We start from the raw sequence: 22,887 nt of genomic DNA, 5'->3' as shown, positions 1-22,887 counted from the left end.
TTTTTCCTATGGTTTAGACAATTTTAAGAAAATTTTCTTCTATGACTTTTCCTTGCAAATGACCTAAAATTACCTAACCTCCTAACTGGGGGGATCCCCGGTATATTTAAGTCATTTGCAAGGGAAAGGTCGTAGGAGAAAAAATTCTTAAAATTGTCTAAACGATCTGAAAAACACATTATTCAACTCGAGAGCCATGGGTGGTCGAAACTACAAATTGACCATAATTAAATTTGTGTTAATACTTTGAGACTACAGTACTGTATCTTATAAATTACTTCATAACATTAATTTTCCATGCATTGACTAACAAGCAAAGTGAATTACTGTACTGTACATATTTTTAGTTAGGTATCATACTCTGCAATGAGCTAATTGTAGCATACAGTATCAGTATTTTCTATAATGCAAGATTTAGAGTACAGTACCTACTGTTTATAAATAATATTTGCTTAGCCTTAACTGTGATTGGCATATACCACACTGCTGATGCTGACAACAGTTGGCCATCAAGATTTTTATATGCAGTACAGGTATTTTTGCAACCATTATTGGAAAGCAGTAAGCCAGTACATGTATAGTAGCTAAAACAACTATCTGTGCATACTTTGTGGGAAACAATATGAGACCATGGATGATAAATTTTGGTATATGAGGGCTGTCACTTGTCACAATGAAAATTTTTGGAGCATATCAACCCCCACCTGCACAGATAGTTGTTTTAGCTACTGTACATACCCAGTACTTGCCATCAGTGCATAACAGAGATGTGACCAACCGCCCAAGCGGCTAACAAGCCGATTAGTGGCGAAGAGGGTAAAAGTAAAGTAAAAAAGTAGATGTATTGAATTTTGGTAATTATGTGTTGTAAAATGAAATATACAGTATTCTATATTAAAAGTTATTGTGAAATGAATTGAGATTTGCTAAAGTACAGTATAGTCCTGTTAGACTTCGTTAAGCAACCACAGGACTTACATTAAATGACAAAAATTGCTATGGATGTGAGTACTGTACTGTATTACCGTTGCTGCTTAATGATCTTTATTAATTTATAAGTAACATTTGTGCAGTTACTTCGAGTTAATCAGATTTGATGGGATGGTCTGATATATAAAGTTATTATGCAGTACTGTATTTCTGAAAAAAATTTCTGCTGTTTGGTCTTATCTTTTTATATTGTACAGTACAGTACCTGTAGCACTGACAATAGTAATATAACATAAGAAAACATTTACACAGGATTGTGTAGGGTTCACTGATACAAAGAAGTAAATCCATTTTATTGTCTTTGGTTGTGATTTTTTTTTTTTTTAATACTATATTACTTTTGGTGGATTTCTTTTAAGGTAAAGAAGTACCTGTACTGATATCTTATAGTGTTCCATTCATTTTGAATTCTTTATATAGTCATTCTGTAGTAAGTACGTATAGTGTCACTGTGTTAGGAATCACATTTTGCCTAAGTGTGTGCGTGTGTATGGATGTGCTTAAGCATGCACTTATGCATATTTATGCACGTTGGCCTGTGTGTATATTAGCCGGTGCAAATTTAATTTGTTATTACTTTATAGTGCCTCAGAAAGAGAGACATACCATAGCTATAGTGACTGAAATTCTTAAATACGTCAAGTATTTGGCAGTCATATATCATGAACCATCACAGTTGAACAATATCACTCCGTAATTAAAACTGATGAGAACTTTTGTGTTCACTAGATTAGTATTAATTATGTGTCATGCATGTATGTTGTCCATAATGAGAATACATGTATCAGTGTTAGTTAATATCTCCTGGTCATCAATGAGACAGACACTTGTACCCCACAGGGTGGGCTTGGCCTTGATGGTCTGAGGATTGGCACTGGCGAAGTGTTGGGGTCCAGCAGGAGCTTCTCAACGACCAACAAGAAACACAAGTGTCTCTACTGTGCTTACTCTACCACAAGGAAGCATAGTTTGATTGTTCATATAAGAACACATACTGGAGAGAAACCATTTTCATGCCCACACTGCCCCTATCGTTGTGCCAAAAAGATAAATTTAAAGATTCATATAAGAACTCATACGGGTGAGAAGCCATTTGTGTGCCCTCACTGTTCATTTCGCTCTGCTCAGAAGGTCAATTTAATTAGACACTTGCAGACTCATATTAGATAGAAATAGGAACACAAACAGCACTTCCTTTCGTGTTGGACATTGTCGTTATCTTAATTTTATTACCTGTATGCTTTTTAAAATTATAAAAATTTATCTTATATAAATGTATAGGTGTAAGTTGACAATTAGAGTGATGCTCAAGTCACAAGATTATATGGTACTGTATACAGTATATATTTTGAAGGTTCTTCTGTGTAAAACGTGGCATACAGTAAAGTACAATATTGTACAGTATTTCAAAATTGTTCATTCATTATAGGTTTACATAGTAGGTGTTCTTACTGTGTGTTTAGTATAGAAAGGGTAATCATAAAGTACAGTACATTTATATAATCAGAGTGTTGGGTTTGTTATTCTCTGTATGAAATAATGGAGTAATATAATTATCTTATTCCTTAACCTGTGTTGCAAACACAAGAGTTTACTGTACTTGAGCTTCAGCCAAAGATATACTGTACAGTACTGTAATTAAGTATGTACTGTTGGTGAGTAACGGTGCAGTATTAGAGGTTACAGGCTTTGCCACCTATCATCGTAGAGACGGTCAAATGCTCTTGTTTTTCAAAAAAATTCACTTTAGATCCTGGTTTCATGTCCTTAGGCTGAGGGAAAAAATTGAAAATATTAATGGGCCTAAACTCATGTTGCTATTTCATGACCTGTAGTTGGTGTTAAAATACACATTATATATAATTTTGGAAGTTATGTGTGCATTTATGCAGTTTTTTAGATAATTGTAACTGTTTTGCAAGGTACTGTACTAAAGCATTTTCAACCTTTATTATGGTGGATAATAGAAACTCTCATTGGAGAAATTTCAAAGAATTTATCAGTTCAAATTAATGGATTGTATAGTACTGTACATATTTTATATTTCATATTGACAGTGTTGAATTGAAGTCAATCAAAAGAGAACACTTTTTGTTTTGTTTTTTAGATTTCTGAAATTCAAGTTTGTTTGGGTTTGGAAACCCAAGGGTCTGTATGACAACAAGAGCATTATTGATACCCCAAATTTTCTCAACTCATTATTCCTCAGCTCTAAAGTTCCACTGTTAACCCTTCAGGTATCTTGTGATATTCAAATGTGTCATGTTGTCCAAATTTAGTCCTCACCCACACTTATCCCCAGTCAGTCTGACACCTTGAACTTTAATACTGTACCTAACACAAGTATAGTAAGCAAAGTCTGTTGTCAGTCTGTTAACTTTTGGTGTCCCTGCATTGACTTTTTTGTTTCCCAGAATTATCCATAGAAAATACTGTACAGATCAATTTCCTTTTTGGTGATTCAAACTGTCACAGTTCAGGATGATGCCTCTTAAATAATCCCCCCAAATTTTTCTTCCTCCACTTGGCTGTGGGTGTATCATCTTCTCATCGATAGTGTAAGTTTTTATACTGTACATACAGTATAATAACTGAATGTTGTTCTTTATCTTTGTACTTTTTGGTTTCTTATGGTGTAATAACAGTTACTCTCAGGAAGAGCAGAAGCAGGAAATATGTTTGATATTAGTGACCAAATAGTTGATAGTGTTTAATTTCTGGCAACATTATACTGTACACTGTGGAGTGTACTTTTGTGATGTGAAATGGAGAAAACTGAATAGTTACTCATTGTAAATGCAAGTACCTGTATACCTGTATTTATTCTTTCCGGCATTTTTTGTTCCTTTTGCTATTGAAATTGTAGTTACAGAATAGCCAATCCTAGGGAGGACTGGTTAAACAACTGTTAAAGCTGACAAAATTTCTCGGCACTGTACTTACCGTAATTAGGCATGAAGAGCCAGTAAAATTTTAAAATACAGAGTTCTCTATTATATTTAAGAGTGAAACTAAATTTTAAATAGAGAAAAAGAAAAACAAAAACAACTACTGTACCTGTATTACCAAATATTGTTCAGGTTTTGGTGCATATTTCACATGATGTAAGAAAGGGATTGAGATACAACTAACCATACAACTAATTTTCTGGATGATACCTTTCAAAAACTATGACCTTGACTTTTGATCATGACACTTGATATAAACAACAGTTCTAGGGTTTCTTGTGGTGAATGTATTTACCAACTACAGTATGAACATTGTAGTTCTTTTTTCTTTTGAGTTATGTTACCAGTTGGCTGCTGCCCTACTTGTGTGATCCTGTTGCTGCGAGTTATTAGTACTGTATATTAACTCATTAAGAGAGAACAAATTGACTTGTCATCTAAATTTTTTGACAAGAACGATCATTTTCCTTTACCTTAAGGAGTTCTGTTTATGAAAATAACATACTGTGTGTGGGGAAGCATATTATCCACTGTCTTATTTTGTTTTACAATGTCAAGTTTATTTGAAAAACTTTGAGAACACTGCAGCAAATTATCGTGTGCTTGGGTAAATGGCTTCCATTTGTCTGTCTAAGTAGTTGTTGACCTTTTATATACTATACAACAGTATAGGGTACTGTATTAGACTTGATACAGGATTAGTTGTGGCCACGCTTTTTTTATGCACTGCAACATATAGTACTGTACAGTACATACAGTATTCACAGCTAAAGGAAATACAGTAGTAGTTACTTGATCATGAAGCAGCCATTTTTTCTTCTTTTTTTTAATGTATCTGTCAGCCTACACCTTGTAATGTGCAGTACAGTGTATATTTATTTAAAAAATATGCAAGGAAAGAGAAACAAAGTTGCCAAACTTTCTTCTGCATCTCAAAAATATATTAACGGTTAATTAATTATCTGTGAAGATACGTATCTTGAGATACAAACACAATCAAGTTGGCTGTTTCTCTTTCTTTTTTTTAGATTTTTTTTCTTTACTATATTTACAGTATGCTGTACGTATATTAGAATATGCAAACAATGACCATGTGATAAGTTGGAAATTAACCAAAGAATGGGAGGGTGAGCAGATGACTGCAGTGCAATTGCTATGTTTGTGCATCACAACATAGGCAACAGAGAAGGCGGATGTGAAAATAACTTTGCATTGTATTGTTGTCTACTTCTAAGGTGCTAACTTTTGCTTGATGAATAAAGTCGCTCACTATTGCCGTATGTTTGGTCATTTTGTAACCTGATTAAATCTCTAGTAAAGGTTTGTGACTTAATACTTGGCTCAGGTGATTCATGTACAGTCGGGGACAAAAGTTCGCTCCCCGTGGTGAAATTGACTCACGGGAATGAGTCTCTGAACTGAATTACCCTGACTTAGTTCATCTCATTTGGGGTCGATGCTTCTTCATTTTGGTTGGGAGCGAACTTTTGACCCTGACTGTACAATATTGTACAGGCAGTCCCTGAGTTATGAACACCCACATTTATGAACAAGACTCCAATATATTCATCACTAAAACCATTTTTACATTACCAGTACTTTATATCGTTTAACATCACTTTATTTAGAGTATTTACATAATTTGTTATGTATGGGATATTACTTTTGTTTTGTGTGGGTAGGGTTGTGCTTTAACCTAACCTAAGCTTTGGAATTAACACTGGGCCGACTTATGAACCGGGTTCAGGAACATAATCCATTCGTAACTCGGGGACTACCTTTACAGTATATACAGTAAAACCCTGGTCGTTCCTTGACATGAGCAGCTGCAACTATTTCATTAATTAGCTGTGTCATCTCATCATATCAAAGTCTTCGAAAAAAGATCTTTTGATATAACAGTTGCCAAGGAAGGTTGAATACAAGGAGTACAATTATCACATTTAACTGTCCACAACAAGATCTCATTTAGCTCAGTCATAAGCTGTGATTGCCGAGTGAATTCCCAGTTCCCAGCGGTATTCCAGACTGCATATGTCTCCCTCCCTGTCTGTCTCTCCCGTCAGGAGGTAATTGGATCCCTTATCTTTATACTGTAGCTATTTGTATAGTTTTTGGATGTAGCCAGACAGTGCTGAACATAGTATCTGTGTTTATCATGTTGCAAAAGTATTTAATTTACTGTACTTGATTAACAACCGAGTTCAAGGTCAATCGTTGTAATAGTGTAATGTTGAACTTGCACACGTAGAATTTGACTGCGTTCATGCACAGTGTGCATGAAGAATGTATTAAATTTTAGGCTCCCCATTCAGGACTCATAACGCCATGGCTTTTACTGCCAATTTTGTATCCAATCTGATCTGCATGTTTCTCTTCAGTTCTTGCCAAAGAGTCTGAGATGACAGTCACAGCTGATCAGCCCTCCTATGATCTACTCTTTTACAAAAAGAGAATGCTGGTCCCGGACATTTTAGACGTTTCAGGGACCTCTTAGTGAGATATATAGTACAGCAAGTCTAGCTGTTATCTTATGGAGAATGAAGAATATTTGCTCTTTTATAAATTGGTTTAAGATTTTTTAATTGTGTCACCTACTCTACCACTTTGGGGTTAGCACAGTAGCCTTACCACTGGCATTTTATATCTTTTTCTCACAATCACATTACTGTATTCAATTCACAGTTGTTTTTGTGACTAGTTTATTTGTAATGCCAAGTCATGGAACAGAGGGAAGGGCAACTTGCTTCTGAGAGTGATAGTTTTGAAGGGAAGTGATGAACACTCAAAGGACCCATCCCCAGTTGCCACAGAGGTGATGTGGTATGGACTGTATGCCCAAATAAGACTACTGTAGTTACAAGTGTTGTTTGGCTGTAGAATCAGTTAAAAAATTAGATTTCTTGGTCAGTTTTCCATATTTGTTGTGCTCCTGCAATTAGCTAAGTGGAAATACTCAAACCACTTTCAGCACTGTAGTGATCCTTTTTTTTTCTAGTAAGATTTCAGCTTTTGGTATTGTAATTGTATAAAGTTTTCAGAGCAGATAACAAAATGAGCTTTGTGCTGCCCAGGCATTTGGCAAATTGTAGAAATGGGCAATTTGTAAGTGGTTTAACATGCTAGGGCCAGTCATAGGTATTGTGAAGTTCATTATATTATACTGTAGTGTATATTGAATTGAAACAGAATTGAATTGAAACAGTTTATTTAGCCAGAAAAACACAGATACAGAGTGGATAATAATAACAATATTAACATGGCCAATTGAGAACCTGAGCTCTCCTGTAGGCAGGCTTGTGATAAAATATTTGACAATAGGTAGGTAATTACTGACTGTTTTCTGCTGGATAATATAGTTCGTGTTTTAGATTTTTGAGTTGTATTTTTGTTTACGGTATTTATTTCTTTTCTTTTATTTTTATTACAAAATATAATACCACTATGGTCAGTTTAATGAGATTCCATATGAATTCTTTACAATAACATTATCAGCCTTCTTTCAGGAATGACTAAATTCTTAGGCTGGATTAAGCCAGTTTCTCAGCCTTTTTTTTTTATGAAGGTAATTAGCCTAAATATTTAGATGGGTTCTCATTTGTTAACTGATCCTTTGGTCTGGTTCATAAGCTCCTAGTTTCTAATAGGGACTTTGTAGTGGATGAGGTAGGAGTGGCCTTCAGTGAGGGCCCTTTTCCTGTTACCTATTTCTTTAAGAAGGAAGATTTCTGGGGTTTTTGCACTGGGTAGGATTTTCCTTGTGCCTTCCTTCCCGAGTGGGATGTTTATTATACAGGGACGTAGAGCTTGTTATGCCACCTCTCTCATCTTCTATCTGGCTTCAGATCCATGATTCACTTAGTGAAGGGTGTTAGGTTGTAAACAAGGGATTGATCCTGAAGTCCCATTTTATGGCTGAACACTTAACTGAGTCAGTCAGTCATAGAAGTGAATTGATTGAAGCCTAGAATACCAACACATATTTCATGGTATCCTGAATGAATGATATACTGTACAAGATGCATACATGCAAGTGTTACATAACTTGTTACTCTATACCTTAAATGGTGACTTGCTTCCAAAGATTCCTTTAAGGACTTGGTCATGATGGGAAGGCATATTTAATTAGTATGCATAAGGTTTAGCTGAGTTTGCCGCTCATACTCTTAATGAATAGATACACGAATCGCTTAGTTGTGGGCGAGGCCATAGAATGGGGTTTCAGGACCAGTCTGTTGTATTTTACCTTTTTTCCCAATATTTTATATCAAACTTATTTACTGTTTAGCATCAAAGAAATTCCATGGCCTGACATAAATATTTACTATAAAGCAAATTTTTGGCAGATATTTCTTACCCTCACAAGAGCAGGGAACATTATAAAAAAAACATGCAGTACCAATATTACAAGTACAGTACAGTATAATTCAATTGTTTATAAAATGCTTACTTAGGTACAGGTATTTAGCTACTTCTTCCTTATTAGATCCACATGATATAGATGAAATTTGGAAGTGCACTGTGTGACTATGAATAATTTGAGCATCTTCAACAGGTAGGAGTGCACAGTGACAGTCAGCGGACTGGTGATGGAGGAGCCACGGGTGCTGAGCGGAGTGGCCCTGCCCGAGAGATGCACCAGTGTCCTTGCTGTACATATTCCACCGCTAGGAAAGACCACATGAAAGAGCACATACGTACCCACACTGGAGAGAAGCCATTTTCCTGTCCACACTGCCCTTTTCGCACAGCAAAAAACAGTGACTTACACAGACATGTGCAAACCCATACTGGCGAAAAGCCATTTGCATGCTCACACTGTCCTTTCCGTACCTCTCGAAAAATCAACCTCAAGAACCACCTTCTCACACACACAGTTGAGAAGCAATTTGCTTGTCCTCAGTGCCAGTATCCTTGCAGTGGTAAAGGTGCCCTAATGCGACACATACGTGCCCATAGTGATGAGTCACATTCCTGTCCTTACTGTCAACTCCGTTTTCCTCGTCGATCCTTGCTAACTTTTCATATGCGAACTCATACTCATTTGTAATCTGCCTTTTCTCAGTGCCTATTTTTAAAAAGTTTTAAATATGGAAAAGAAATTTATAGTGTTGATCAAAATATTGTATATTATTGAAAACTCTCAAAACTAAATATTTTGCAGCTCAGGATTGAGCAAAACAAACAGTACAGTACATATACTACATAGTTGTTTATATTCCTGTGTGATTATTGTGACAGGAGATGGTCACATTAGCTCTCAGAAGCATTATCCTGAGAGAAGGAAAGGCTCACTTCCTTCTGTCATTAATCAGTTTTATTCCTTGGCATAGTGATGATTGCAGATTTAAGGTTTTATCCAGGATTTGGGGTTTATTAGTCACTTACTTTGATCATTTAATTTGTCATCTGATTCAACCCATAATACTCTTTAACCAAGTACAGTATAGTACAGTATAATTAATCCATATAACGAAGAAATTTTTGGGGAGTGAATGAATAAAAATTTAGTTTGGGTTCAGTTAACAAGTGTCTTGGAAGCGACTACAGGGTAATTGATATTGAGGGTAAACTAAAGAGAAAAAATCCTACACCACCTAAGAGGCTTATCATATAAAATACCACCATCAGTTCCTTGGGATTGTTTACTTTTGATAAAAGTTACTTGAGTTAATTGATGTATTGGTAGTCTACATCACATTCTCAGTCCACAATATCTGCTTCGTTAGCCATTCTTATGCCATTTTTTGTAGGATTATATAATATACAACTGTACCTCCTTATTTCTATGATGTTCCTTGTATACATTTAATAAGTAATTTATAAGAGCCTAACTTTTATTTTCAACTGCAAATACAAGTGATAACCAAAATGAAATACTTGAGCACTGCATGAAAGTGAGTGTTAGTTTGAGAGGTGGTCAGTGGGGAAGACATCACCCAGCTTAAACTTGTGAGAGAAAGTGTACTTGTTGTAGAAGGATTGACAGATAGGTAGCATAAAATAAGGATGACTTAATTTTTTCCATACCATCTAACTGTTTAAGAGTGAAGCAAATGCAACACCACTTGTAAACTGTGTCCCAGACTTTAAAAAAAGAGCACAGAAGGGATGAAATGTATACTGTACTGTACGTATTGTATTCTAGAGGAATCTGGCATTACAATTTATAGTATTGACTTATGGTACATCCAGAGAGGCAGTGCTTGTCTGGCTCATTGGTGTTCCACCACTTGTACATCTCTTGTTCTGTCTTGTAGACAAAAGTTTTAGCTACAACTATATTTTTTTATGATGATTTCTGTAATGTTTAGTTATTATATATGATTACTTCTCAAAGTGTTTACACTGTATAATTATTTTGCAAAGCTTACTGAAGTAGTTGGAACTGTTGGTAATCTTATAATATTCATACAGTATCTTCAAATACAGGTGAATGGGGTTTGCTGAAAGTCAATGCCTTCCCAATTTATTTTAGCTAAATAAATTTCTCTCGCTGAAAAGAACAGTTTGCGCATAAAGAGTAAAGCATAATGTCAAAACATTATCTGTGATGACTTAATAGTTTGTGTTTGAGGTCTTGCATACTGTTATTATTTGAGAGAAATTAACCACATATAATGTAAAGCATCAAAATGCAGTACAGTACAGTAGTCTCATAGTCAGAGCACACCAAGTTATAATAAGATGCTGTTTTTTTTATATAGGAAACTATATCTTGAACAGATTATATTATATAATGAATCTCAGATGAGGTTCAGCTTAACTTATTTAAAATATTTCTGCGAATTATAGATAGTCTCTTGAACTTAAATGTAGTCATAAAGCTGGGTACTCTTAATCTAGAATGGCTCTTCTGTAAGAGTATTTCACTCTCATCAGTTATTGTAGCAAAAATTTATTGAGAGGACAATATTCACAATATGCACTATTGGAGTACGTAGTCACCACATTTTTCTGTAGTAGTACAGTATTATTAAACCAGTCCAAGTGTTTAATAAATTTATATTGATACTTGAAAATAATTAGAAAGCTTTAACCCAGAAAATATTAGTAGTTTATCATCAGTAAAATATTGACTGCACTTAACACATTCAGTTTTAAACTAAGAGAAAACTAATTTAGGCAACCTTTAGAATTCTTCTTACACTACAATATTGGTACTTCAACAGAGATAATGATTATTGAAGGAATGGGAAACAAAAATATTGGTGAAAAAGAAAGTAATTGAAAATTAGACTGTTTAAGGTTATACATATTGTACTGTCATAGCCCTTTACATATAGAATTTGCACCGAGGATGTCAGCAGCCTTTATCACAAAATCCTCAAGGGGTGTTTACCTTTCAGAATGAAGAATGAGATCCTCTACAACTGACACAATGTGCAGTAATCATGAGATATTGTAGTTCTGAGAGGCTCCCACAACCTAGCTGTTTAGGTGCTTGTAGGCATCAGTCTTTTCGTGCTCATGAAAATAAATAATACTGTAGTTGTCATCTAAGGCTACTGAATCATATACTGAATCACGGTGAAGAATTTATAAATGGTTAGTAATTGAGCTTGTGTCAAGCAAAAGTGCATTGCATCATGTATTGTATATAAAGTTATTTTGGACAGGAAAAAAATGGATAAAGACACAAATTACAGTGGTATAGAGATTTGCCTGGTACTGTTTGGACATTGAAGACTAAAAGATTACAATGTGTTGAACATTTGTCTAGAATCAACTTAATATAGTGTGGGCTTGAAGAGAGCTTTATGGGCACTTGCTGATGGTGAATCTTGACAAGTGAGCATCCAACCAAATAGCTATTAAGCTGAGAAGTGACAAAGACTAAGAGTTAATACAGGAAGTAGAAATTAAGTTGCTGATGTGTCAGAAAATAAATTACCAAAGATATTAATTATATGTATCATGATATGGAGGAGGAAAATGGTGTGGCTTATTACTTGTAAAGATGAAGGGTAAGTTGTTCTTAGGAGACCCAGAGGCTTGTCTAGTTATATATATATATATATATATATATATATATATATATATATATATATATATATATATATATATATATATATATATATATATATATATATATATATATATATATATATATATATATATATAATTTTTGCATTTTTAAGTTGATGGTAAGATAAAGCATTTCTAGTTACTATCATTATTATTATTATTTTTTATCTTAATACATATATCATTGAAAATATGGATGGTATTTTACATATTTGTTTTCTTAAATTTCATTTATGTGATGCTGCTCATCCAGACATAATTTTATCGCTACAAGAAAATTGTACAGTTGCACTTTTTTGATCTTGGCGAATTGAATATTGAGTTGCCGTGAACACTGTTGTGAGTACAGAAATACTGTACAGTACAGTGAACTGGAGAAGTGGTAGTATAGTTCATACACATTTCAGAGATATAATACATAGCAATAGCATTTATGTATTGCCTTCTAATAAATATCACTTACCATACATTTCTTAATTGTCATAATTTCTTATCCTTTTCATTATCCAGTCACCATTGTTTTCCAGAAGGTATACTGTATTTGTTAAAGGTTCATATGCAGTACAGTACCATCATCAACATCAGCCTACATCGAGCTACTGTTCTTCCAAAGCTGCCTCTTTTGATCTAAACAGTTAAGCAGTCCCAACTATTTTAATTTTGTCTGTCATCTGGTAGCTGGATTTTTTTCCCCATCTTTTCTTGTCTCAGCGAGATTCAATTGAGGATCTTCTTGGTGTACTTTTGCACTGCCCTTTGTATTGTATGGTCTGCTTATGCACATCTTTTCTTTTTGAGTTTGTGCTGTATTGTCTCATATTTTAGTTTGATTAGTATACCTTCCACATGACTTTAATTGTTGCTTTCCATTTTTAGGTAGGCATGTAGTCTTCTGATTACTTCAAGGAGTTGTGACCCTACTTTACTAGCTGTTCCCATACTGTGGGTTGGTGTTAGAAAGAGCATCCAGCCATAAAACTTTGATTCAATATGCCAGATGGCAACTAGGTCACCAGAGCTGTGCCCATCCCTGGGTCTCTGCTGCAATTTCTAGGCTGGCACACTTATGCAGCGTGCCAGTACCTGGGCTTCCAATGGTGATCGGGGGAGGGGATCACATTCTGGTTTTACCTGACAGCTGCCTTCAGGTAATCATGGCTAACCCATGCAATCGTGGAAAATGGCTGTGGAATATTAATGATGTCTGATTCATTTTTGATAGCACAGTGCAAAACTCTTCTCTAGTTTCTTAAGGATTGCTGGTTCATGAACATAACACCAACAGTTGACCCAGAGGTAACTGTGTATCAGGGATACATAGCGTGTATCTCCACTAAAGTACCGGCTTCAGGTTTTTGCTTTCACTATTTCAGTTTAACCAGTTACTGTACTGTAGACTACTGTATATGGGCTTTCATTTGAGGTTTAGCATAGTTGCTACTGTACCTTATTTTAGTTTTTTTTTATATATACCTGTATATATAAGTTCTTAGGCATATCTTTATTGTAATTTAATGGCTGAGTTAATGAATTTGGGGTTTTAATATGGCTTTTGTGTATGACCTCACAGAGATCTTTTACAGGTTACTTATTTTACATAATACTGGTAACTTTTTTAACAGACCTAGAGCTAATACTGTAAATGAAATGTGAATCAACAAGAATTTTTACACAAAAAAGTTCTTCATTGATTAAACAGTCAAGAGTGTTACCCTGATGAGAAAGTTATTGAATCTTCTAGTTTTCCATTATGCAGTACTATACCTCAGGTTGAAAGCTCACTTTTGATTTAGCGGGAATGATTTGTTTTTTTCCCCTGCTTGAACTTAGGCTGGTGCCTTTTCTTGTACATTTTCATGCTTTGTCTCAGGCTTTAGTAGGGAACATTTTGTCCTTTTTCTCTCTTTTATGAGCTTCATATCTGGATTTTTTGAGAATTATTAATCCCAGAAGCATATTACGTATTGTATATAACTCATTTCGAGGGACACTTCATGATCAGTCCTATGTTTACTGACAGTCTTCATGTGCTGTGCTCGAGATTTTTTATTATGTCTTATTTGTTATAGACTGATCAAATTAATACAGTTCTTGCCTCATGTCTTAAGGGTTCTTGATTCATGCACAGAGTACCCATAATCCATCCCACTGTGAATGGATGCCAGGCTTTATAGTTGGGTAAGTGATGGCAGTTGTTTGCAATGATGGCCACACTTCTTCATGTTTCAAAAAAGCTTAGTATAGTATACATTGTGCTGCATCTAAACTGTCCCTCTTGGGCTGTCAGGATTATGGAACCCACTTTCACTTCCTTTTCATCACCATAGCCAGCAAAAGTTGTGGTGCTGCTGTAAGGACAAAATAAATGCATAAAATTACTAGTATGGATAATGAACAGAAAATACAGCATCTTCTTCTCAAGACATCTACCACTGAGTCTGACCAGCCACCCCTTCTTTCACCATACACCTTGGCCCCAGGGGTGCAAGTAGGTTAGCTTATATAATTTGTATATTTTTGTATGTTAATGTAGTGTCCTGTTTGTGCAGTATTTGTTTTTTCACATTTATAAGAACATGGATGCATCAGAGTACTGAAAAAAAAAACTTAAAATGGCTCCAAATATACACTTACAATAGCCACAAATACTACTCTGTAGTTTTATTTTGTGCCTCAGAAAAAGCATGCTGGAAAATTTGGAGTCCCCTTTCTCCCAGTTAGTTTAGTTTCACATAATTTTCTTGTGTTCTTATGTGACTAGTAATCTTCTGTTTTTCAAGTCTTGTGGAATAACATCCAATTAAAAATTCTTGTCAACTTGATTTATATAAAAAATCTTTTCCTAGTTTAAGAAAGAATGATACTGTATACAGTATTGTACAAATATGTACAGTCCAGAGAAGATAGTCATTAACCTAATAATAATAATTGTGTATTTGTTCCAGGTCAGCCGTGAAATTCTTTTACAAAAATGATGCACATCCCAAAGATACTGTACTGCATTAAGAGTTTTATCAAGACTTGGAAACTATCAGATAACAAACATTTTATTTTAAAATCAAAGATATTGTAGTCAAATCTGGAGTCTTGTTGATAAGAAGCAATACTAACTATGTACAGTTTTCAATTTTCAAAACAAAGTAGCCATAACACTATCTTTCCAGTCAAATTTATTGGTTAAAATGGGACAGGAGATCCCTATACCTGTACCAAGAAGTGCAGTTTTGAACAGATAATTGGCTTATCAAATTAATCCCATCTAACATGTCTTACCTACTCTCAACCTAAAAAGATGTGCTTAATCTATTTGAGCATCATCATGGAATTAAGAATACCTGAAAGCAAGTTATCTATACGGTACAGTACAGGTATATTGGTCTTTATGAGGAGCTGCTTCTTTAAGGTAATAAGCAACACCCAATTTGTACCTCTTGGGAAGTTGTGTTAATTTCCCTGGCATCTGATCTGTCTGGACATTCACCCATTTACCTGGCCTTGTGTCTCACTGGTTGTCTGGAATACATTATTGTATCCCAAATTTTACCAGCTTAAAGAATGGACAGTGCTTGTGATCCAAACCTGCCTACCTTCCCTGGGTTCTTCGTTTATTGTAGAAAGTGTAAATGAAACTGCATTTGTGACTTGTTAACAGTGGCTGAGAAGTTCAAAACATGAGATAGGATTCACAATATTTTTTTTATATTATTCTTTGTGTAATACTGTAGTAGTCCATTAAATGCACTAATTATGAGTCAGGTATCGTAATTTGAACCAAAGTCTCATTTAGCCTAGAGTAGTTACTAAATATTTAAACAGTACAGTATCAATGTCACAGATCACGTCTTTTCTTCTCTGCAGCCATAAAAATGGGATTTCATAACCTCAGTGCATTATGCCCTGCTACAAATATGGAAATGATATACTGTACAGTATTTTGTTACCCTTGTTTGTCTGTCCAACTGCCTATCTGTACATACATATGAAATGAATTTTCTCAAATAAAACAGGTAATATAGTCATGAAACTACATTCACACTCACCATAGTGTACACAACTTGATCAAATCAAATAAAGAGTTGAATACTGTGACCTATATTTTTACATTAGATAATTTTAATATATATTTTTTTCATTATATTCGCCACTTATCAGGTTACTAGCCGTTTGGGCGGTCTATCCAGTGTTAGTACAGGAGGAAACTGGGCAACCTGTTGTGTTTGGTAGGGTCACATTGGATTACACCCTTCTCACGTGTGTCCGGGCCGAGGCTTGAACCCTTCACATATTGGTGAGAGTTGTACTCATTACTGCTGTACCACCAACACTCATTCTAGTTGTTTCAGCTTTGTGATCAGTGTACAAAGCTGGGCATCTGTATCTTAAGGATAGATTTTTTATTTTTTAATAAGCCTTTTGTCATGTGTAAAACTAGTTGAAATATAAATTTGTGAATTACAAAAGATATGAACACAGTGTTTAAGAATTTCATGAATTCTTAAATCTGAAATACACCGTCTTACCTAAATTACTTGTTTTGTTCAGATTTAAATTTTTTAAGAAGTACAGTACAGTAAAAATCCAAAAATCCGGATGCCAGAAATCCGGACCACCCGAGAATCCGGACTTTTCGAAAACTTTAAAACTTTTTAAATTTAGCGGGCTTTTGTGGGTTACGTGAATGAATGGCGTTCCTTTAAAAAAATTTATTTACATAATTCTAATAATAAAAGTCATTGTAAATTATAGGTAGCTAATTTTGTTAGTTTTGTAATTAGCTTGTCCTCAAATGTAAAATTTGTGGCACTATAAATCTTTTGTGTGTATGTGTGCATGCCTGAACGCCACAGCTACACAGCGACAACAAACGACCACGCGATCGCCACTTTAAAACAAGCAATCAAACTGTGACAACGTATGTAATTTTGAGTCCTACTCTTTCCATTTACAGAGTACAAGCCCATAATAATGGCCCCTAAAGTAGATGAACTTCGTTGTGTGAAGAGAAAGAAGAACACAGTGAAATTGAGTGACAAACTTGAAATAATTAAGAAACTAGAATGTAATGTGAGCAATACTGATCTAATGGAAACATATGACATTGGAAAGTCTACAATTTATGATATAAAAAAGGCAAAGAATAAAATTCTAGAATTCACAGCTTCTTCTGAGCCTTACAATAAAATTGCTGAAAGAAAAATTTTACATTGGCCCAAATTAGAAAATCTTGATAAAGTGTTGCACGAATGGTTTTTGTTAAAACGATCAGAAGGTATGACAATTTATGGGCTGATGCTTATTGCCAAAGCAAAGTCTTTTAAGGAGCAAATAAACATTGAATCAGAGTGAGCATTTTGTGATGGATGGCTTAGGAATTTCAAGACTCTTCATGGTATTAGACAGTTTGTTTACATTTTTGTCAAGTGTTGACTTTATTTTTCTTTAAAACTGCTCGTTTTGATAAATGAAGCATGCTTTACTTGCTTATGAATAAACTATCAAAATGTACCTGTTCATCTCTTCTTTTTTCCTACTTAAATTTGAATTTTAAAAGTACTGCCTGAGAATCCGGAAAATCCGAAAATCCGGACCCACCCAATCCCCAAGCAGTCCGGATTTTTGGACTTCTACTGTAAATAGAATTGAGGTTTGGGATTGCAAGAATATGTTTGGGTACAGTAGTGCAGTTATGGTAAGCAGCTCATAATCCGAGTTCCTAAAAAATACCGTGTTATAGAAAAATCTCATCGCAGTAACCATTGATTCAATGGGAATTAACAGCTTTTAATGATAAAACCTTTTTAAAAAATAAAAAAATTAACCACAAGAAAAATACACTTCTAAAAACGTTCTAACTCATCACAAGAGAAGATGGTTGTTTGAGACAAGAGATGGAGGAGGTGAGACTTCTTACTACCTTATCACATCTAATTTTTGTTCAAGAGTTAAAGCTGTTCTTGGTTTTACTTCACTTCCACTACCACCGCTACCAAAATGCATCACAACCTTGCCACACATTGTAATTAAAACATAAAAGTTGATACTATACTGTGCTGTACTAACTTGTCTTAAGATAAAGCACTAGCCGCGATAACAGATGTCTGTCTAAGGAAGATAAACAAAGACTGCAGGGGTGGCGCATCTCACCTTGTATGATGCTACACAAAGGAGACCACATAACCAGTTATTCTTACTCGAGTGACACACTGTAGTTCCGTTTACTCAATCTCGTTATATCCAAATTGAATCCATGTTATAGAAAATGTGTTCGCTAATACATTCATTGCATTATAACCTAATTGTGGTATGAAAACATGCATTATAGGAGAACTTACTGTAGCTATACCTGTATATATTTTATTATAAAAAAAAATATTCAAGTATTCTTTACAATGAAGTTTTTCTTTTTTCCAGGAAGAAATAGATGGTGAGAGTCAACTGATGTGTGATGGAACAGACAGGATTCTCTCAAATAGGGATAAACACCACTGTCCCTTCTGCAACTATGCCACCGTAAAGAAAGACCACATGAAGGAGCATATACGAACTCATACAGGAGAGAAGCCATTTTCTTGCCCACATTGTCCACATCGGACAGCTAAAAACAGTCACCTCTTACGACACCTAAGGACCCACACAACTGCACCATATTCCTGTACTTACTGTCCCTTTTTCACCACTCTCAAGGCCAACCTCAGGAAACATGTGTGCCCTGAGGCTCCAGAATTAAGATCTAACAGTAAGACTGATTATGAAGATGAACACAGCCAACACTTACATGCTCAAGGAGAGAATTAGGCCTATCTAGTTATATTTATGCTCTGTTCTTTGCCAGAGTTAATGTTATCAGTTTCTTTTTTCTGGGGTCATGTCAAGGGTTTAGTTTTGGAATGATACTATTTTAGAACCTCTGTGTATGCTTATATGTGTGTCTGTGAGTATGGCATGCATATGTGTGTGTGTCTGTATGTGTAAAGAAGACACATAGTTTGTCTATAAAACTTTAAATATTTGTCATGCCAAGTTTTGAACCCCTGACTTCCAAACATGAACAAAAGCTCAGTTAGGTTCAGGCAATACACATCTCTTCATCATACCTGAATTTTTTGTACATAAACACAGTATAAAAACAATATACTATACTGTACTGTATTGGTAATTTGAACCCCTGACATGACCCCACTAATATGACCTTGGAATACTAGTAGCGTACATTACGTTGTCACAAATGAATCTGTGTACCTTGTGTGGTGTATGTGTAACTATTCATGGTCTTATCTACTTCACATCCCATTTTGTTTGCTTCACTTAGGCTCTTCATTTTTTTATTAATTCTTCTGTTTTTAATGAACAACTCTGTGTGTGATGGTTAAACTGTTTTGTTAATTGAGGTTCTTCATACATCAGGTTAATGATTTTGTTTATAATTTTTATGCATATTTAACACACCCTGTATTTTACTTTTCCATTGAACTATCAATTAGAAAATAATATTGATTCATAAATATAAAAAAATGCAGTAATTAACTGCTTAATAAGTCTTTTTCACTGTAAACTGTTTCAAGAAAATTGATTTAAGTCTTTATTGTACCTGTAGTGTACTCAGGTACAGTCTCACCCAAAAGTTTGTTAACTCTCCCAGCCAGCTATTGCTGCACTGCCTGCTTCAGATGTATGAACTTGAGTATGTTACTTTGAACCTTTAGATTCATTCGTATCGGTTTCATGTTCTGGTTGGTACTGAAAGTTTCAAACATCTGAAGCATGCAGTGCAGCAATAGCTGGCTGGGAGAGTTAACAAACTTTTGGGTGAGACTGTACCATGGCTGATTATATATCAGGACAGCTGCCTGGTAAGCATTGATATCTATTAATTAGATAAACACAGCACTGTACAGTATCATGAAGATGACAGATTTTTCATAAGTTGTAATGAACTTGGTGTTTTGGTGAGATTCTCTTAATTTTTTTTTTAGATTTTAATATAATTTCATTTCAGTGCTGTTTGTTTATAATTGTTTTCCATTTGCATTACACTTTTTTATTTTTTACATACTGTATAATTTTCTATTGTGGTATATTGTAATTAAATTACAGAGTACAGTACAGTACAGGTATCGCCCGATTTACATTTGGGTTGCATTCCTGGAACCCTAAAGTATATTGAATTAACATAATTCAGGAGTTTTTAACATGGGTTTCAATGGGAAACATTCCTGGCCTGTCCAACACAGATCATGTATCACAGAAAAAGTTATCCTACACTAATTAAATAAGTACAAAAATAAACAACACTCACCACATCAATAAAAAGAAGCTCTGTACTTTACCTCTCTCATACCACTTAGCATTGTCTAGCTGTCTCCAGAGATACGGTTTTCCTCAAAGCCTTGGCTTTCCCAGAGGCGGGAGACTCAGCTGGATGCTTGCTAGCCATTTTCAAAGTTTACAGCTAATTACTTCACAATCACCAAAACATTCCAAAATATGAAAGATGGAGTTTTCCTCTCACCAATAAATGGCAAATATCACAGCGATCACAAGGTTACGCGACGATAAATAATGACAACGTTGGATACACGAGCAAAGGCAGAAGCGATCACGTTAGAACAAAGCGTGGGACTGTAGTAGGCAGGGCGGATGTAAGGCAGCGCACAGGTAGGTGATACTGTGTGGAGGATGAAAATCAGTTTCTACATATACCAGCCATCTTGGATTTGATAAGTGAATGGAGATACGCACTTCCCTGGTGTTTACATTTTGTGTCAGCGAGTTTAGCATCCTGACAACTATCGTTAACATAGAATTTATGTGACATAAATTGCGAGAGGGTGTTAAAGCCAAACTAAAGCTAACGCAGATTATTTTAATTTGATCATCGTAAATCGGGGGATACCTGTACATTTTTTTGGTAATACAGTTCTGTACAATATGGACAAGATTGTTGTGATATCTCCTTTTATGAAGGAAAGGTTGTGGTTTTGGGCCACTAACACTTCAAAGGTGCCAATGAAATGTTATTTAGATATTAGAGAAATATCTGTGTTTATTATGTAAAACAGGATTATGCATGTGACATATTTATATGAATTTTGTTTACCCTTTTGTACCCCCCCCACTCTCTCTCTTTTTCTTTTTAGAATTATATTTCTATGGTTGTCTGGATCTAAATGATTACTCATTTCAATAACAAATTGTTTGGTCTTGCTCCACAACATAAGTACAAACTTACTCTTTAAGGTGATGGGGAAAATATAGCCAACATTAAGATAGTAGTGATGACTTTTCCCAAATTACTGACAGTGAGTTGCACCTTTGTGAAAATGAACTCTCCCCAACTCTGCCATCCTCTCTGAACTTGAAGTAATCTTGTGTGAAGTTTATGTTTGTATCCAGACCTTCTGAAGTGCTCATGGCTTTTCTACGAATGAATTCAAGTGGATTTATTTCATATTTTCACTGAGGTTCAATACCTATATACTGTACTACATACATCTATTCCATTTCATTTAGTTGTAACTGGAGGAAGGTTTGTAGATTTTTTTTTATCGGTAATGTTATGATACAGTACATAGCCTTTATGTTACTGGGCCATTTTCTGAGTAAGTAATAAATTCAACATTCATTAGTCTTCTTAATATATTACAGTATCTTGAAATTTTTATTTTTTCTCTCCAGAACTTTGGGGTGAAGGTATCACTACCAAACAATTCTCATCACTGCTTCTGTTGATCTGTAATACTGTATAATGAAATTTTGATTTATTGAATGTCATTTGCAGTACAGTATTTGGGACCAATCAAGCACCTTATACAAGTCTTTTTCTAAAACCTTTGTATTCTCCTCACTTTTAATATTTTGGAAACTTTTTATGTTTTTAGTAAACTTCTGCATGTGACTGGCAACTTCCTTTTCATTGTTAATTATGTAAACTAAAACCTAATTGGGGCCATGAGTGAATTAACAATTTAACAGGGAAATTTGCTAAATACATGTATTGACAGTACACACTAGTGTCATGCTGCACTGGCTATGACTACCCTTTGTTCCATTACCACAATGAAGAGGACACAGTAAGATATGTAGTCAAGTTATTCTTGTATGGTAAAAAAAAAAGAAGTTTCTTGTAATGTTCAAACCTGAACTTCATCAAATGTTTATACAGTATCTGTAATTGTAAGGTACAGTTTAGGTATGTATGAAGATGCTCATTAAAAATGACATATTTTTGTTTTTCAAACAATAAAATTATATATTTAGAGATATTTTATCCCAAATATCTTTTACAAATAATACTGTATTGGGAACAGGCATCACATCACAGAACTGGATACTTACAGTACAGTACTGCAGCTCACTTGGCAACTAACCAAAGAACCACAACAAAAAGAAATGTGCAGTTGTTGCATTGTCATATACAGTACTGTATTACAAGACCCATCCAGTTTCATGGTAAGGACTGATGTTTTTGTTTATATAAATTACTTAAACCTTTTACCTTATCTGTGTTAAGTTTATGTTTGCAGTATCAGACCTCAGGATTTTTCCATGAGTCAATTCAAGTGAAGTTATTTCATATTTACACCGAGGGGTCTGGGAACTGTCAAGCTCTTAGCTACACAACTGGTGTCATAACCCAGTGAGAGGCCTACTTGCACTACAGTATGTACAGAATAAATTGTGATGCTATTAAAAAAACTACAGATCTGGCCGCTTTGTGATCACTGATTGTGTAATACGTACTTGAGTTTAGTACATTGTAACATATCATAGGGAACCTTGACAAAAGCCCACCGAGTCAGAAAACACAGTATCAATATGGTTCCTGTAATCATTAAATTCATTTGGTTTACAAATGCCACTAAATTATCTAAACTATCTTCCTTGAATCCATGCTCATTGTTCTGTATCATTTATTATTTGA

At 34.8% G+C, this 22,887-nt stretch overlaps 1 protein-coding gene across 3 annotated transcripts in view; it reads left to right on the top strand.

The window, feature by feature from the left end:
- Positions 1-19,642, top strand: part of LOC121873841 (zinc finger and BTB domain-containing protein 46-like) — a 71,480-nt gene extending 51,838 nt beyond the window's left edge. Inside the window, exon 6 of one of the 3 annotated variants that reach the window (XM_042377599.1) lies at positions 18,378-19,642. In XM_042377599.1, coding sequence (XP_042233533.1) covers positions 18,378-18,761 — 384 coding nt within the window. In that variant the 3' untranslated portion in view covers positions 18,762-19,642. Of the gene's footprint in view, positions 1-1,830; positions 5,217-8,493; positions 11,950-18,377 lie in introns of those variants that run through there. The other 2 variants (XM_042377597.1, XM_042377603.1) reach the window with 2 other exon arrangements.
- The last annotated feature ends 3,245 nt before the right edge of the window (positions 19,643-22,887 follow it).

This window comes from Homarus americanus, unplaced genomic scaffold, assembly GCF_018991925.1.
Source record: "Homarus americanus isolate GMGI-L3 unplaced genomic scaffold, GMGI_Hamer_2.0 scaffold25827, whole genome shotgun sequence".
In the NCBI taxonomy this organism is placed as follows: Eukaryota; Metazoa; Arthropoda; class Malacostraca; order Decapoda; family Nephropidae; genus Homarus; species Homarus americanus.
Note: the sequence above shows the minus strand (reverse complement) of the source record. Positions and strands in the feature narration are given on the sequence as shown.